Genomic DNA, 17,301 nt, shown 5'->3' on the forward strand with positions numbered 1-17,301 from the left:
TACAGCCTACCATTGCCACTACAAAGGGATCGTGAATATAGGTAGCTTCCTGTCCTCTGGAAGCCCAGCGATTTCGCACAGCTTACTTTGGCATCCTCTGACCGTGTCAAACCCCGTTTCAGGCCTGAATATGCTGCAGAGTGGCCTGCACAAACAGCACATGAAGGACCTCTTTGTGGAGCTATGTCTCACAGTTCCTGTGCGGCTGAGCTCTCTCCTGCCCTATCTGCCCATGTTGATGGATCCCTTGGTGTCTGCACTCAATGGGTCACAGACACTGGTCAGCCAAGGCTTGAGGACCCTGGAGTTGTGTGTGGACAACCTGCAGCCCGATTTCTTGTATGACCATATTCAGCCCGTGCGTGCAGAGCTTATGCAAGTAAGTGCACCTCCACCTCATCACCAGCAGGGGGTGGCAGAGCCTCCATCTCCACTTTTGTGCTGAGTCCTCATCCTTGGGCTCTGTGCTCCTAGGTTGGCTCTGCAAGATGAAGTAATTTCACACTTGCTTTTGAGTCTTCCAGTGTACTACAAGATGTTCAGGAGCAGTGAATGGATGCTTGTTTTGTACTATTGCTTCTATTTGTGTGAGCTTTCACAAGTGTTCTGTTGTCTGAAAGGCGGTGGCTTGTGAAGGCAGGCGTTACAGATACTGAGTGGCTGCTGTTCCCAGCAAGAACCTTCCTTTATCCACAGACCTTCAGTTTCATACTGCAAGGGCACAGACTCTGAAGAGAAGGTGTGGGTGTCTGTCCATCCCAGCTTGCCCTAAGGAGAGGGAACAGATAATAAAGGAGGCTGTTTTGAAGATACTTTTGTTCATTAAAGCTCCAATTTAAATAGCTTAGGTTTTCCTTCATGTTTTTCTGTCACTGATTTGTGGAGTGGTTAGTAACTCTTGGAGGTTTTAGCTGTCACCGGTTTCCTTCTCTGCCTGTTAGGGTAGGGCATTTCACCCAAGGTTGGGATTGTGGTACCTGCACATGATGGAAGCTCAGGGATTCCTGAGCACAGGGTCTCTGGCAGACTGGATTGGAGATAGCACCTTGGCCTTGAGGTTGCTATTGGGGGCTTCTGCCTATGCTGGGATTTAGATGCTGGGCTCATCTAGGCTGGAAGAAGATGGCATGGAGTTTGGTCAGAGACTTGAAGTCCACGTTCCCTCCTGTTCACTCGGAGGACTGACCGAGAGCCTGCTTTCAGAACAGCCCTGTGCAGAATTCTGAAAGGCTAAGCTCAGTCTTATTCATGTGTGTGAGCAGCACGTGGGAAGAGGTGGGCTCTAGGGCCTGAGAAAGCTGAGGTTGTGGTCATCTCCTGTTTTGGGAGGCACAGACACCCCCACCTCACAGAGTTGGTGTTCTCCAGCCCTGTGAGAGAGGCGAGGGCACTTGTTCCCAGTGCTGCCCCTCCCTGAGGACACTGAGGACTGAGTGGGGGTTGGGGGACTTGAGGCCACCTTGTCAACATTACTCAGAAGTCTCTTTGAACCTATAGGGACGTGAGATACAGTGGAACTTTGCTTGGTGGGGAGAGCTGTGCCACGATTTGATGTTTAGTTCGAGAGTTGCTGGATTCAACGTTGACAGAGCTGCAGGAGGCGATTTGGGAAAACAGGCCTATGGTGGGAACTGTAGTGGTCTGAGGACTTGGGTAATTGATGTGAGAAAGCTGAGGATCCAGAGTGTTCAGGCGTGCATTGTTTACAAGCAGGGCGACCTGAACTTATTGGCCCTGTGGTCCTGTGCCAGGTGTGGTGCCATCCACGGTCCCCTTACCTTCCTCAAAGGGGAGATTCGGAATGTGCGACATACCTTAGTGGGTTTTCATGTCGTACAGCTCAGGTACACACCTGAGATGTTGCCCTTGAACCCTAGAACAAGACCTCTGGTAAATTGCCTTCCTTCTCCTGCCTCACTTTGTGCCCAGTAGTGTCACCGTACTGTCTTGCTCTTGAGCCCTGTGCGTTGCTGCTTTGCACTATTTGTGCACAGAAGCACCAAAGAACATTTTCTTTGTGGTAGTGGAGTGGAGCTTGAACGCAGGTCTTTGTGCGTGCTGGGCAGGTGTCTTACCAGACAGCATGCTTACAACATCAGCATAGACCGTGAAATTTTTCCAAGATGTATGTGAAAGTTGGACATTCCAAATTTATTGTACTTGTAACCACAAGCTACTACTTCATGCAGTAGTTTTCTTACTCTGTGAAGGTATAAAATTTCCCCCAGGAGGACAGGTAAGAGTAATAATGCTGATGGCCCCCAAGACGGGAACAGAAGTGGGAGGAGAATTGGTGCTGTGCTGTGTTTGGTGACTTGGAACCTCACCAAGGTGTGTTGGTTTTAGGCTTTGTGGCGCACGCTGCGCAACCCAGCTGACAGCATCTCGCACGTGGCCTACCGTGTGCTTGGGAAGTTTGGCGGCAGTAACAGGAAGATGCTGAAGGAGTCGCAGAGGCTGCAGCACGCCGTGACTGAAGCGCAAGGGCCCAGCATCACGGTGGAGCTCGCGGACTGCAAAGCCTCTCTGCAACTGCCAATGGAGAAGGTACGGCCTTGAGACTGCGCCCTACTCCACTTTAGCAAAACTCTTCCTGCGTAACACATGCACGTAATGTGTGCTGAACAGGACTGTGGTGAGGGGCCAGCGGGGGCGAGAGGGGGCCTTTGCCCCGGGAGCCTTTAAGCAGCTCGTCTTTCCTGATGAGCAGCTAACCCTTGAACTCTTAGTGTGTTCTGATCCCAGTGGCAAGTGAGGACTCAGGTTGATCAGTACCCACTTGTCTCTCATTTCCATTGTCCCTCCCCCACCTCCTGGCCTTGTTCTTCACATTCTCTACCCAAGCATAGCCCTGCTTCCTCCTTTCTGACTCTTGCATGTGCACTTACCATTAAGGTGAATCTTCCTGGACAACCTAATTGAGATGAATTGGAATAAAAATGTGTGTGTGTGTATACAGCTGTGTAGGTTTGTAGGAGAAAATGGTGTCAATATCTTTATCTTTCAGGGAGGGAATTTAGTGAAACCTTAAGAAAGCTATCTTTCAGGGCTAGAAGCATGGCTAATGGGCTAAAGTAATTGCCTAGCAAGAATAAGACCCTGAGTTCAAACCCCAGTACTACCAAAAAAACCAGTTATCTTTTAGGTTTGAAGTCAGATATAGGTAAAATCTGATCTGCAGAAAGCTCATGATTCCCCTTAGACCTTGGTAAGTGTGAGCAGATGACACCGACTCTAGTTGAACCCAGCAGACAACCTCACAAGGCCTTCTGAGCCAACTTAATTTCTGTAATTTCTCATCGTTTGTTTTGTTAAACTGGCTTACCTTTTAATTTGATTCTTGCAGCTCCTTATTTCATAATACTTCTGTTTTTTCCAGAGCTTTCATTTGGTGAATCTATGTTAAACACTTATCGCCCCACCGTGAGCGCTTCAAAAGAAAATAAACACTGAGGTTCTTTTTCGGCCAGTCTTCTTGCAAAAGCTTTTCAAAATCATGTCCTTTCTACAGATGAGTTTCTGTGCCTCTTCATCACAGGCCATTGAAACCGCCCTGGACTGCCTAAAAAGCGCCAACACAGAGCCCTACTACCGGAGGCAGGCGTGGGAGGTGATCAGGTGCTTCCTCGTGGCCATGATGAGCCTGGACGACAGCAAGCACGCCCTCTATCAGCTGCTCGCACACCCCAAGTATGTTCTCGCCTCATTTTCTGTGACTAGGCCCACCTTGCTGCAGGGATTAGGGACCAAGGGGGCCCCCAGGTGTCTTCAAGTCAGAAGGCAGCCTAAAGTGATAAGAGCAAGGTACAAATGTCACCCAGGCCTGTCCAGATAAAGAGGGAAGCGGGCAGTTCATCCCAATGGAATCCTTGAGTGGAGGCTAGGTGTTGAGATAATGTAATTTGTCTTTTAGCTTTACTGAGAAGACCATACCCAATGTCATCATATCACACCGCTACAAAGCGCAGGACACTCCGGCTCGGAAGACGTTTGAGCAGGCTCTGACGGGGGCGTTCATGTCTGCTGTCATCAAGGACCTGCGGCCCAGTGCTCTGCCCTTTGTGGCCAGCTTGATCCGCCACTATACCATGGTGGCGGTGGCCCAGCAGTGTGGTGAGTGTAGGGCACATGCAGGGCTCCTCGCCCTCCTTCACAGGCTGCAGACTCGCTCATGACACTGCCATTGCAGAGAAGGCGAGTGCTTCACTGACTTTTGGCTTCCGTTTTTTGTGAGATCAATACCGGTAATTGGTATTTCAGTGTCTGAAAATACACCCAGTTTAAAGTTCAGGCCTTTTGTTTTCTTTTCTTTTGAAAAGTGGTGGCTGCACCAGCACTTGGGATGTGCTGCATGTAACACAGGTGACTTTGGGTCCCTTGCCACTTTCCATCTGCCGTCTGCGCCATCACCCCCACTGCTCTCCAGCCAGCTCCTCAGGACTCTCCTGTGACACTTCTTCCTAATCATCCCGACAGTCATCTGCTTTTCTCCTGTCTGCAGCACTGCACACCTGCTTCAGGGGCTCGATGGATCTATTTCTGTCCCATTGCAGATGATTCTTTTGTAATAAGACGAGGAAGCCGCAACCCTGCTAGTAGTTGCTGTGTTAGTTTCTGAAATTGCGTCCTCAGTTTTTGCATCTATCGTTTTCCCTCCTGTAACTCTTGTTGGCTCCAGTGGTCAGTGCTGCACAGCTAAGTCCTTGAATCATTTCTTAGTGCTTCCTCTGTGCTAGCAGTGTCTTTCCAGCCAAGCTAATCTCTGTAGGTTCATCTTGGCTGCTGCTGGGGACTCAGGAGGCTCTAGTTCCAAGTTGCTGTGGCCAGTACCATCTGGCACAGCTGGGTGCTATTGCTTCTCACTGTTACTTACATGTCAGGAATGTCCAGGGCTTGATAATAGGCTTTTACAGGCTACGCCCTTTTAAAAACGAACTTGATAATAGTTTGCATTTTGAACTAGTACATTCTGAGTTACTGTTTGAGAAAATTAGAAAACAGTACAGCACATCTTAGAAAACATTCAGAAAAACAGCCTGTGTGAAGTAGATCTTGTAACTTAGAAATAATTGCAGTTAACAGACATTAGTGTAAAGTACCAGTGCTGGCTTTTGCTGAGCTCCTCACCTTGAGCCGTTCATGGAAGTGAGCTCCGTGCTGTCCCGCCTGCTCCTCTCCTTCCAGGTCCTTTCTTGCTGCCTTGCTACCAGGTGGGGAGCCAGCCCAGCACAGCCATGTTTCACAGTGAAGAGAATGGCTCAAAAGGCATGGACCCCTTGGTTCTTATTGATGCCATAGCGATCTGTATGGCCTATGAAGAGAAAGAACTCTGCAAAATTGGGGAGGTGGCCCTCGCTGTGATATTTGACGTGGCGAGCATTATTCTGGGCTCGAAGGAGAGGGTAAGGAGGGCTGAGGAGTGCCTTCACGGTGGGATGCTTGTGTTTAGGGGCCATCCTTCCAGAAGATGCTGTTGAACTGCAGTGATACTGCATGGTGTGTTGTCCTTCCCCAGGCGTGTCAGCTGCCCCTCTTCTCCTACATTGTGGAGCGCTTGTGTGCGTGCTGCTACGAGCAGGCCTGGTATGCCAAGCTGGGGGGCGTGGTGTCCATCAAGTTTCTTATGGAGCGGCTGCCTCTCACGTGGGTGCTGCAGAACCAGCAGACGTTCCTGAAAGCGCTGCTCTTTGTCATGATGGACCTGACTGGGGAGGTAAGGGACAGGAAGGCCTTCTTGCACAGCAGTCAGTCTCAATCAGTTCTGGAATCCCGCTCTTGGTGGGATGGGGCGGATCTTTGATGATGGCTCCACTATAGCACCTTCAATGCAGGAGTAGCGCTGAACACCCAGACGCTGGCTCTGGCATCTGAATTTCTGTTTGCGTGATGCAGAGTGGTTATAGGACAGAGTGTCTGAAAGGGGGACTTCATGCTCCTGTACTGCAAAAGTTTTCCATGGCATGGTATTTATTCTTTATGAGCCCAGTGGATTGTGGGGACATTGCCGGCTCCTCTGCTTAGCTCGTGCCAGCATCTTCTACATTAGGTTTTGCTTTCCTGAATTCCAAAAGGAATTACCTGAAAGTGATTTTGGTGCTGACAAGCCAAGTAGATGGCATGAAGCGACCTTTCTTGTGTGCAGGGCATGCCCCCCCCCGCCCACATACAGCATTTACACAGTACAGGTGGGTGTTTCTCTTCTAAGACCTCCTTCCCTTGCAGGTCTCCAATGGGGCAGTTGCCATGGCAAAGACCACCCTGGAGCAGCTCCTGATGAGATGTGCGGCTCCTTTGAAGGATGAGGAGAGGGCCGAAGACATTGTAGCGGCACAGGAGAAGTCCTTTCACCATGTGACCCATGACCTGGTTCGAGAAGTCACCTCTCCAAACTCCACCGTGAGGAAGCAGGCTATGCATTCACTGCAAGTGTTGGCCCAGGTCACTGGGAAAAGTGTGACCGCGATAATGGAGCCCCACAAAGAGGTGAGACTTCTTACCCAACCAGGACGCTGTCTCTTCATGTTTGACTTGTAAGCAGTACTCTCTTCATGATTCCGCGTCCGCATTGTAAAGTACATGTTTGGCAGGTATGCAAATAGGGATATGTTTATACTTAGAGCTGTATCAGTAATTACTAGAGGTTGGCTGTGTGTGGCTAAAGTGGTAGAGTATCTGCTAACAAGCACAAGACTCTGAGCTCAAACCACCAAAAAAAATATGTTAGCGTCAGGAGAGTAGAGCACTCATTTCCTGAGCGTGTATCCCACTGTCTGCCAGTTTTGTTTTGTTTTGTTTTAAGAGATCATTCTGGAGTCTTAAGAACTAGGTGTATCTGACTTGCGTGTTCACCAGCCACCCAGCTTTAGCCCCTGAAGCGTGTCTTCTCGTCCCTGCTTAAAAGGCACCTGTGACAATTGCTCATCTCAGGGATTCCAAAGTGGTTTCTGTGGAAAACCGTGGCAAGAGGTCTTTGCCTGTTGAGGGACAGTTGGTTAGTGGCACCCCGCTTGGCTCTTCCAGGTACTCCAGGACATGGTCCCACCTAAGAAGCATTTGCTCCGACACCAGCCTGCCAATGCACAGATTGGCCTGATGGAGGGGAACACATTCTGTACCACCCTGCAGCCCCGGCTCTTTACGATGGACCTCAACGTGGTGGAGCATAAGGTGTTCTACACAGAGGTAGGGGGGTGGTGGTGCGGACGGTGTGGATGGTGATGACTCTGTCTGCTAGCCTGTCTTTGTACGTGAGGACTGGTCAGGCAGCACTCAGAGAAGGCTCGGGCAGCGACGCAGGTAACCAGCCCTGGTCTGGCACAGCCCTTGGAGCAGGTGTCGCACCTGGGTCTCGTCGGGATGAGTTGTGCTGCCCAGAGATGCTCAGCAAAACCTTGCTGTTTCCTGAGTGCGCAGAATTCAGTTAGTCCCACAGGGAGCTTTGCTCTGACTTAGGGCCTGAAAGTTGGATTGCAGAGATTAGCCCTCACCCCCTCTGCTTTAGTCACCGTGTGTCTGCGAGCAACCAGCAGACCGGTCCACTCACAGAGGTTTCTAAGCACTTCAGTGTCCGTGCTCCATAGAGAGCGTCTCATGGGTCCTCCTTAGCTCTGGCTGTGCCCCACGAGGCACAGTCACTGTTGATTCTCGGTTAGCTGAGCCCGGGAGCTAATTCTCTATACAGAGCAGGTTAGCGCAGAGCCTGGACTTGAACCAAGATTTAGTTTAGAGCATGGTCCCCAATCAGCGCATTGTCTGGGCAGGGTTCATTCTGTTTTGTGGACTTGTCTTTTTCTTGCCCCAAGCATGGGCCCTGGCACATGGCATTTTCTAAATGCTTGTCACTATACACACGCCGGTGTGAGGTGATTTCATATTAGACAGTGAATGGCAGAAATTAAACTGTAGAGACAGCCAAATTATAAGTAGTAATGCTTAGAAATACGGTAATAGTCTAGTGATCGCTCCTAATTTAGAATATTTTGGGGCACAAATCTTGCTTCTGCAGGCATTATATATTGGAACAAATCCAGGAAAAACTTCTAAGGAAGTAAATCCTTCCTGCTCCTCACGAATTCTGTGTTCATATGTGTTTTGTGTGGCCATGGGGTCATCCAGCTCTTCTAACACCTTGTGGTATCCTTTGTATAGGCTCCATTGCTCTTTCAGTCTGACAAAGGATGGAGAGCTTCTGGGAGTGGGAGGACAGCTTCCCTTGGCTGTTCAGGGGTCAGACATACAACCATCACATGAAATGCTCACAAAACATAGGACTAGAGCCTGGGGCATTTGAGGGCAGAAAATGGGTTTCCGCTGTCCAGCATTGTGCTAGCTGCGTCTGATATGAGGATCTCATGAGACGTATGGACTCTAAGTCCTCTCCTGGAGATTCAGTCAGTAATTTTGGGGTGAGACCTGGGAATCCACTGTCTAGAAGCTTCCCAGATGATACTGGTGTAAGGCTGTGTTTAGAACTCTGGCTTGTATTGTAGTTCCAATACAACACACACACACCTACTCCTACACACATGCACACACGTGTGCTCACGTATAAGCAGTGTTGTGAAGGTCAAACAAGGGCCTTGTCACAGCCGTTTGCTCTGAGAGGTGGAGTGGGGTGGGTGGCTGGAAGTCCCTTTCATTACACACCCTTTTCTACCATTTAAAATCTTTTTACTAGGTAGGACTCTTTCAGGGAAAAAAGTGGCAAATCTATACTAGTTTTCCAAGATTTAAATAAAGAGAAGGGGAAAATAGTAACAGCGTCCTACGTGACGTTTTAGATATTAGCTACATAAGTGAAACCAGTGTGCTGAAATATCTGGAAGCATAGCCCCTGAATTTGCAATAGCATTCAACCCCTCATTGTGCTTTTCTGTAATAAAAAAGGAGAAATGCAACCACTCAGATATTTTTGAGGGTTTGCCCAGACATTGGGAAGCAGCTCTGAATAAGAGGAAGACAAACCTGCCATTCTGGGATTTGCAGTTAGATAAAGGGTTCCTGTTCCTGTTCTGAGAAAAAACATGGTGTCAGAGTGAGTAAGAGAGTGTCTAGGAATTTATTTCGCTAGTGAGCTTTGTGGAATTTTGCTTTAGCCTAAGGAAGCCCAGTCACATTTTGGTGGCTCTTCAGGATTTCAGTTTAGCTTGTTAGTTGTTAATCTGTGTTGCGGTGTGCGTGGCTGAATGCTGTGTTCTGTTACTCGCAAGGTCACTGTGTCTTCCCAGGAGGAGTGGCTAACTTCCGTTGTTTTATCTTTGCCAGTTGCTGAATTTGTGTGAAGCTGAGGATTCAGCTTTGACCAAGCTTCCCTGTTACAAAAGCCTTCCGTCCCTGGTCCCTTTGCGGATTGCAGCTTTAAGTAAGTGAATGTGAAAGTGAAACAAGTTACAAAGTGTATGAAAGGGAAAGGGGACCCATGGCTTTTGTTCTTGTCTGATTTCTCTGGCTTTTTGTGGCATTAGAAATTATACTTAGCAAATTGCACAGGGAGATGTTATAAGATTGTGTACGTTGTTAGGATGTAAGTGATTTTGTACTCTATAGTAAAGTGGATTTTATGCTGTAGTTTATAGAGAGTTGTCCTACCACCCATGTGGTGCCCTCAGCAGGATTGAGGCTCTAGTAAGGCACACTACAGCTGTTGCAGACTGTAAAGTCTCAGAACCATCTGAGAACCCTGTGGTTTCTTGAAGTTTTCAGTAGGAACATCAGGTTTCATGTTTTAGCACAAGAATGACACAGAGTTCCGGCAAACAGTCAGTGCTACCTGATGCTGTTATGTGGAAACAGCAACTTCTATTGTGTGAATACCCAGCGTAAGCTTTTCTGCTTGGCCCATAGGTGCCTTGTTGGTGTTTAGGCACTTAGTAGAATATCGTGTAGGTCTCCTTTGATGTAGAGGGGGAGGGGCTGAGGCAAACCATGGCACCCAGGCGTGAGAATGGGTGTGGGGGGTGTCTCAAGCAGGGCAAGCCAAAGCAAGGGGGATGTGCCAGGGCTGTTTGGCAGCTCCTCACTTGTGTTGGATCCTTGTTCTCAGGTGCTTCTGATGTACCTCATTTCCATTAGAAAACACAAGTATTACTCCTGCTAGAATGTCCTCTCTTAGTCAACATAGAGGCCTGAGGTGTGTTCCCGTGTTAAGGACATTTGCATTTTCTGAGCTGTAAAACCATGAGCCCCAAATTTAGGCAGAGGCTGCCTGATTAGATGTGAGTAGAAAAGTCAGACCGCGTGTGTCTGTTTCCTGAATCACCTGTCCCTGGTGGTCGAGAGGTCATGTCCTCTGTAACTGAGATGTGACTTCTCCAGGCCAGCCATGCTCTGGCCCCATGAGGATGTCTTGGGGCCAGGGGTGTCTGGAGGTGGAGGATTCAGGAAGGCCGTTTCCTCTACTCTTAGACATGATGCTAGAAGACCACACATTCTTCCTTCTTGAGGCCGGACTCTAGGAAGGAGCATTAGTGGCTCATAGTTGACGGGATCCTTGAGGGAAGAAAAATTTTCAGATCTTTCTTAGGTTGATAATGGCATTGCACTGGTTTCTCTCCCGAAAGATGCGCTCGCAGCCTGCAATTACCTCCCTCAGTCCAGGGAGAAAATCATCGCCGCTCTCTTCAAAGCCCTCAACTCTACTAACAGCGAGCTCCAGGAGGCCGGAGAAGCCTGTATGAGGAAGGTGAGTGTGTGAGACTGCGCATGCCTCATTCTGTGCACTGGATGTCTGTCTGTCCGCCCATCACCACACCCGAATTGTGGTAAGCCTCTGCCTGTTGTACTGGAGCTCAGCTATTCACAGTGAGCAGTGGGGTCAGGGGCTCATCCCATCAGCTCCCAGAAGTTGTGGCAGCACTCTCATTTCTCAAGGGAAGGCAAGCGCTTGCTGCTGGAAGCAAATATAAATCAGAAGGTCTTCGCTCTTGCCTGTTTTTCTTGATAATGTCTCTTTTTTGATAGTTTTTAGAAGGTGCCACCATAGAAGTAGATCAAATTCATACGCATATGCGACCTTTGCTGATGATGCTGGGAGATTATCGGAGCTTGACCTTGAATGTTGTGAACCGGCTGACTTCTGTTACCAGGCTCTTCCCAAATTCCTTCAATGATAAGTTTTGTGATCAGATGATGGTAAGCTGAATGTGTTCACACTTGTTCTATCATGCATTTGAAAATGTGAACTGCTTTTTAAAGTAATAGTCCATTCATTCGGTTTAAAATGCAAAAGCTGGAAAAGCTGTATTCAAATAGTCTCCTTCCTGTTTGTCTCCTCCTACTGCCCCGTACTGCTCCCTGCAGGCAGCCAGCACTGGCAACATGCCGGGCATCCTATAGCGACATGTGGGTGTCCACATTGCAGTAATGTGTGCCCTCGTCACCTCGTCATCTCCTCACCTCGTCACTTTGTCATCTCATGTGGTCACATGGAGTACTTCTGCTCTGTGTTACTTGGCTTCATAATAGCATTGATTGAAGTTGCCATAATTTATGCAGCCCCTCCCCAACTAGAGAAACCTCTAGATCACTCCTAGTCTTTTGCTATCTTAGAGGAGTTTATCTGAGGCCTAGATTTCTAGCGGTAGAGCTTCCAGATCAGAAGGCACTGTGTGTGTGCTAGTCTCAGACTGCATTGTCAAATTACTCTCTGAGGAGATCCTGCCAATCTGCCCTTCCTTGTAGAAAACAGAAGAGCATACCTCCTGTATAGCCTCCAACAAGAACTTCAGAGAGCCTTTGGGGTTTAGGTTATCAGAAACAATCAGTGAAGGGTCTGTTTGACTGTGTTCAGTGTTGATGTGTAAGCAGGTGAAGGCGAGCGTGCTTTTGCACTCCACTGTGCTTCTGGTAACCGTTTTGTAAATAAGCATTTGTTAACTTAGGCTTCACTGTGCATCACTGCAGATGTGGGTGCATTGTCATACTCGTGCTCCTAAGCAGCCTTCCACTGTGTAGCACTGAAGAACTGGAGGTGTTTCTTCGTGTTTGGTCAGCCCGTCTCTCCTCAGTGAGCAGGAGTGAGGCAGAAATTGTGTAGGAGCGTACATAGGCAACTCCTGACTATGGGAGTTGCATGGTTTGGTTTTCATAACCTTGCATGCATGCTGGTTTCTCCATATGTGCAGATACCTCAGTGGCTACTGACCACAATAAAATCGTAAGTGGTGCCTTAATAGATTGTAATGGGACCCACAGAATTCCATGGAGGGAACTCTCAGGGCTGGGGAGTTCCAGCATGTACAGACTTCAGCTCCACACATGCAGGTGTGCGTGCATGAGTAAGGAAACAAAGTCACACCACTTCCTCATCAGGGTGCATCACATGCACACTCTTCTCATCAGTGCCAGGAGCTTGATGCTTTCATCCATGAGGTCTGGCGTGTGGCCCAAGTATCCTGAAGCTGCTACACTCGTCTCTTTAAAACTAGTCTGTGCCCTGTCTCAGCCATCTCCTATTGCTGCCTTTGCCTGCCTGCCTGCCTGAGGAACTCTGTGCTTTTAAGCCTCCAGTCTCGCCCTTCGGCCTGCTGTGAACATCTTATGCACGCTTGGTGCAGGACCAAGAGAACCATCTCCAGTCTAGTTTCTAACAAAGGCCAGGGGGTCTTTCCCTCAAGTAACCTCATGCATTTTGTGTTGGTGTGCCCAGGAGCCTTGGTCCCACCTTCTCTGGCTTTCTGAGTAGTTAAAAATCCTGTAAGTGAGTGTTTGTGTAAGTGGATAGAGCCTGGCTGTGGCTCTGCTTGTGTAGACGCTTCCACTTGCACACCCTCGCTGACAGCTCCGCCTGGCCCACGCTGGGTTTCCCACACTGGGTTTCCCACACTGCCTGCTGTGTTGTTCATCTCAGCCTCCCTCACTGCCTGGTGTCACTTTTGTCCTCCCTCATGGGACATGCCCTGGGGGTCAGCGGCTCAGGCCTCAGCATTGTCTTGAGGTGAGACCCTATGTCAAGTAGGTACTCATGGAAACAACCCTAGAAAGTTCCCTTCCTCAGACAGTTTTAATCTTCGGCTAGGTCTTTGATCTACTTGTACTTAGTTTTTGTATGTGGTGTGAAGTAAGGGTCCAGCCTCGTCTTTGAGTTTGAATTGCTTGACATTTGATCGTGATGCACCCTATGTAGTTAGTAGTTTTGGACATTTCCTTATTGAAACATGATTTTGTATACCAATTAGTATTTGTTTCTTTTGGGAAATCTGAAAGCAGAAAGTGGTGACATAGCTGGTCACCGTCAGTACCTTGAGGTCCATTCCTCATTCACATCTTTGCCATAGTCACCACTCTAGCAAGATGCAGGCTTCATGAGTTTATTCTCTGGTGGTTAAGACCCTTCAACAATTGTTTCAAACCCTCCAATCCTAGCTACTCAGGAAGCAGAGATTAGGAGTATCGAGGTTCAAAACCAGCCCTGGGCAAATAGTTCAGGAGACCCTATGTCAAAAATACCCAACACAAAAAAAAGGGACTGGTGGAGTAGCTCAATTGGTAGAGAGAGCACTTGCCTAGCAAGCGTGAGGCCCTGAGTTCAAACCCCAGTGCAGCAAAAAACAAACAAAAATGATTGCCCTCATTTGTCTGGGATGAGACTGCTGCCCAGTAGCACTAATTTCCACAGCCTCTGAGTGGAATCCTTGCTTATCTCCCCAGCCATCTTCCCTGGTCCCCTCAGCCACTGTGGCCATCTCTTGTATCCTGGCCCGAGGGTCCTTGTCCCTCCTCTTTGCTCTTCCCTGAGTGGTTTTCCCTCCCACCTTAGCACATCTGCCTTGCTCCTTCCAGCTTAGACATCACAGCCTTTACAGGGGCTTCCTCAGACCCAGCCCTCCCCTGAAGCTGTTCCTGTTCTGTCCTGACTCTCACTGTGACGTGTTTCCCTGCTGTGTCAGGAGCAGCTTGAGCTCAGGGCTGCGGTCCGCTGCCTCACTTCTCTGCTCTCTCCCCAGCCTGGTACCCAGAGCGCTACCAGCACTCAGTAGCAGCTGCGGAACTAATCAGTGCAGAAGAAAGTGGCACACACTACTGTGGTGTAGGCATGGCCAGGGTTCAGCCCGTTTGTTTACAGAACGAGAACAGATGCCAGTTAGCCACATGGCTTGTGTGACTACTGGGCTGTGTCAGTACTGGGAGCGCCATGGTTCCCCTTTAATTTGAGGGAAAGGGATGATGGCGAGTGCCCACGAAGGAGCAGTGTGAGCAGTGAGGTGCGCTCCCACCAAGGGGAGCTTGGCTCTAAAGCATGTGTTTTTCAACAGCAACATCTGCGCAAGTGGATGGAGGTGGTGGTGATCACCCACAAAGGGGGCCAGAGGAGCGACGGAAACGTGAGTAGCGCTCTTCAGTGTGTTCCACGCCCGGTTCCTGTGACCGCTCCTCACCTTGTCCTAGCGCCACCTTTTGCTTTTATTCCTCTTAATGGTGACATTCCCTTTCGTGGTTCTTTAAACTCTCTTGCTCACTCCAACTCGCCATTTCTGTTGATGAGAGTTCTAGGAACCCTGACATGTTAGTTCTTCAGCTTCACTCGTCCTGCTTTACGCAGTGCATTTTCTAGACTGCTCCTGGCAGCTGCTGTGCACATGGCGGCACTTCCCTGAGTTTGTTCTGTTCCTCCCATCGTCGGTGGTCGGTGAACGTTTATTTAAACAGTATTGCCAAGCAGAGGCTACAGGACGCACCACAGACAGCCGCCACATGCGCCTTCTCAGTCTGAGCCCCTCTCCCTAATTGTTTGCTTACAGCAAACTCACACGGTTTTGAGGGGAAAACACTGCAACCATTCAAGTAGTGGCTTTAAGACTGTCTTTTAAAAAAAATGCATGCTTTTGGCTGTTTGAATCTAACATTACTCATGTTAACTGTTTATAGTGAGTGCACTTAAACCTGCTGATGTCCTTCAGTGGAACTGTGTTTTCTCCATAAGTTTTATGACATCTGTGAAATTTTACACAGTGTCCCCATTGGGGGACTCCTCAGAGTTCTTTAGAGGCATAATTAATGTGGCTTTTTGTCCTCCTGTGCCTATTTGTTGGATGCAGTGTTTCATCCCAATTTGGAATTTTTTGGGTTTTTTTTTTTTGGCTTTATTATGCTTTGCTGTGACCATCCTGTGCCAAAGTGGTTTGTGTACGTATCTTACTTTCTGCTGCTTCTAAACGGCCAACTAAGCAGAACTAAACCAGGATTTACAATTTTTAAAAAAGTTTTGACCAGTTGAAAGATTTATTTATATCTGCAGAAAAAGTGAGGGTGTCTTCACGAAGGAGAACAGAGCATGTCGTCAAAGCCTGAGCTCCTGGAGCAGGCACAGGCGTTATACCTTCCTCCCCTGCTGTTATGTGTTCTCACTTTCAGTCTGACGTTTGTTTTACAGTAGACTGGTAGCTGTAGAATTGATTATGTGTTTCAGAATAAACATCTAAAACAAATACAACCCTAGAGGGCGGGTGAGTGACTTCCATGAGCCAAAAACATTCCATGAACTTTGCAGTCCATTATTTGGGGATGTTGTATTGGGATGGAGGCGTGGGTACTGGGAAGTCCTGGACTCCTGCAGGGACGTTTGCGTCCTCCGTGAGTGATGTCCTGAGTAGAGGGTCCTCAAGTTCTCTGCTATGGGTCTAGAGACATTGAGCTTGGCTGTGACATTATTGTCTCAGCCCAGGTGAGGCCACTGCTCAGGTCAGTTTCAGTGATATGTGGGGGCAGGTCTTGCTCCTGTTCTAGATCATATTGCTTAGGTGACATACTAGATTTGAAGATGTTAAGCAGTTGACTAAAAGAGAAAGCTCCTCTGTAACTGGGGTGCTCTGATGACTTGAGCTTTGCACCATCAGTCATGTGTGAAGCCTCCCTTTTGACAGTGAGCTCCCAGGGGACAACATGTGGCCACCTACTTTGCCAATAATGTGCGCACACCTACACCTGTGCACACAAATACACACACACACACACACACACACACACCACACACACCACACACATACACCACACACACACACCACACACACACCACACAAACACACACACACACACACACACACACACACACACCACACACACACACACACACACACACCACACACCACACACCACACACCACACACACACACCACACACACACACCACACACACACACCACACACACACACACCACACACCACACACCACACACACACACCACACACACACACCACACACACACACACCACACACACACACACCACACACACACACACCACACACCACACACACACACCACACACACACACACACACACCACACACACCACACACACACACCACACACACACACACACACACACACACCACACACACCACACACACACACACACCACACACCACACACACACACACACACACCACACACACCACACACACACACCACACACACACACACCACACACCACACACACACACACACACACCACACACCACACACACACACACACACACACACACACCACACACACACACCACACACACACACACCACACACCACACACACACACACACACACCACACACCACACACACACACACACACACACACACACCACACACACACACCACACACACACACCACACACACACACACACACACACACACACACGAAGCTAGACTTACGAGGCTGTACCACACTCCACGAGGCCCCCCAGCTCTCTGCTGGATGGTGCCATGGCCTATGTGTGTGTGTGGTGGTGGTGGGGGCACAGGCACACCTTACTGACGGGGCCGCACCACCCAGCTCCGTTCTGACTAGCTGGGAAAGGATTTTTTAAAAATTATTTTTAAAAAACGTATTAGTTCACATAAAACGGGGTTAATTATGAGAGAGAAGCCTTTTTAAAATGTATTTGCATACAACAAGGTCTTGGCATTTCTCCTCTTAGACAAGAATTCTGAGACCCTGGTGTAAATTTTTGACTTAGGGAAGAAACACTCCGTCAGCTGCTCTGAGGGGGCGCATTGACGTCTGAGGGTGGAAAGTGTCGTTCTGGCTGCTGAGCATTTGCTTATTATTGTGTGCTTTCTGATAATGTCTTTCCTGTCTTGTTAACCCAATAACCCTTCCTGTGTGTGAGTACGTGGGAAGTTCTGATGTAAATGACATAAATAGAAAAAGATGATTTTCCTCCCCATCCTCAGGAGAGCATTTCAGAGTGCGGGAGATGCTCCTTGTCTCCATTCTGTCAGTTTGAGGTGAGAACAACCTATCAAAAGTCAGTTTCTGACTTGCAATGTGAAGAACATTTTTCTTTTTTTCTTTTTTTTACTTTCTGTT

The 17,301-nt window shown here is 48.6% G+C and overlaps 1 protein-coding gene across 11 annotated transcripts in view; it reads left to right on the forward strand.

Moving 5' to 3' along the window:
* The window catches only part of Trrap (transformation/transcription domain associated protein), a 101,654-nt gene that overhangs the window by 28,659 nt on the left and 55,694 nt on the right, over positions 1-17,301 (forward strand). For 7 of the 11 annotated variants that reach the window (XM_074075532.1, XM_074075538.1, XM_074075537.1 and 4 more), the window contains exons 20-32: positions 123-379; positions 2,347-2,547; positions 3,539-3,690; positions 3,914-4,113; positions 5,185-5,402; positions 5,516-5,713; positions 6,223-6,483; positions 7,021-7,182; positions 9,265-9,361; positions 10,560-10,681; positions 10,960-11,130; positions 14,253-14,321; positions 17,166-17,219. In XM_074075532.1, coding sequence (XP_073931633.1) covers positions 123-379; positions 2,347-2,547; positions 3,539-3,690; positions 3,914-4,113; positions 5,185-5,402; positions 5,516-5,713; positions 6,223-6,483; positions 7,021-7,182; positions 9,265-9,361; positions 10,560-10,681; positions 10,960-11,130; positions 14,253-14,321; positions 17,166-17,219 — 2,162 coding nt within the window. The remainder of the gene's footprint in view (positions 1-122; positions 380-2,346; positions 2,548-3,538; positions 3,691-3,913; positions 4,114-5,184; positions 5,403-5,515; positions 5,714-6,222; positions 6,484-7,020; positions 7,183-9,264; positions 9,362-10,559; positions 10,682-10,959; positions 11,131-14,252; positions 14,322-17,165; positions 17,220-17,301) is intronic. The other 4 variants (XM_074075539.1, XM_074075542.1, XM_074075541.1 and 1 more) reach the window with 2 other exon arrangements.

Source organism: Castor canadensis, chromosome 6, assembly GCF_047511655.1.
Source record: "Castor canadensis chromosome 6, mCasCan1.hap1v2, whole genome shotgun sequence".
NCBI lineage: Eukaryota > Metazoa > Chordata > Mammalia > Rodentia > Castoridae > Castor > Castor canadensis.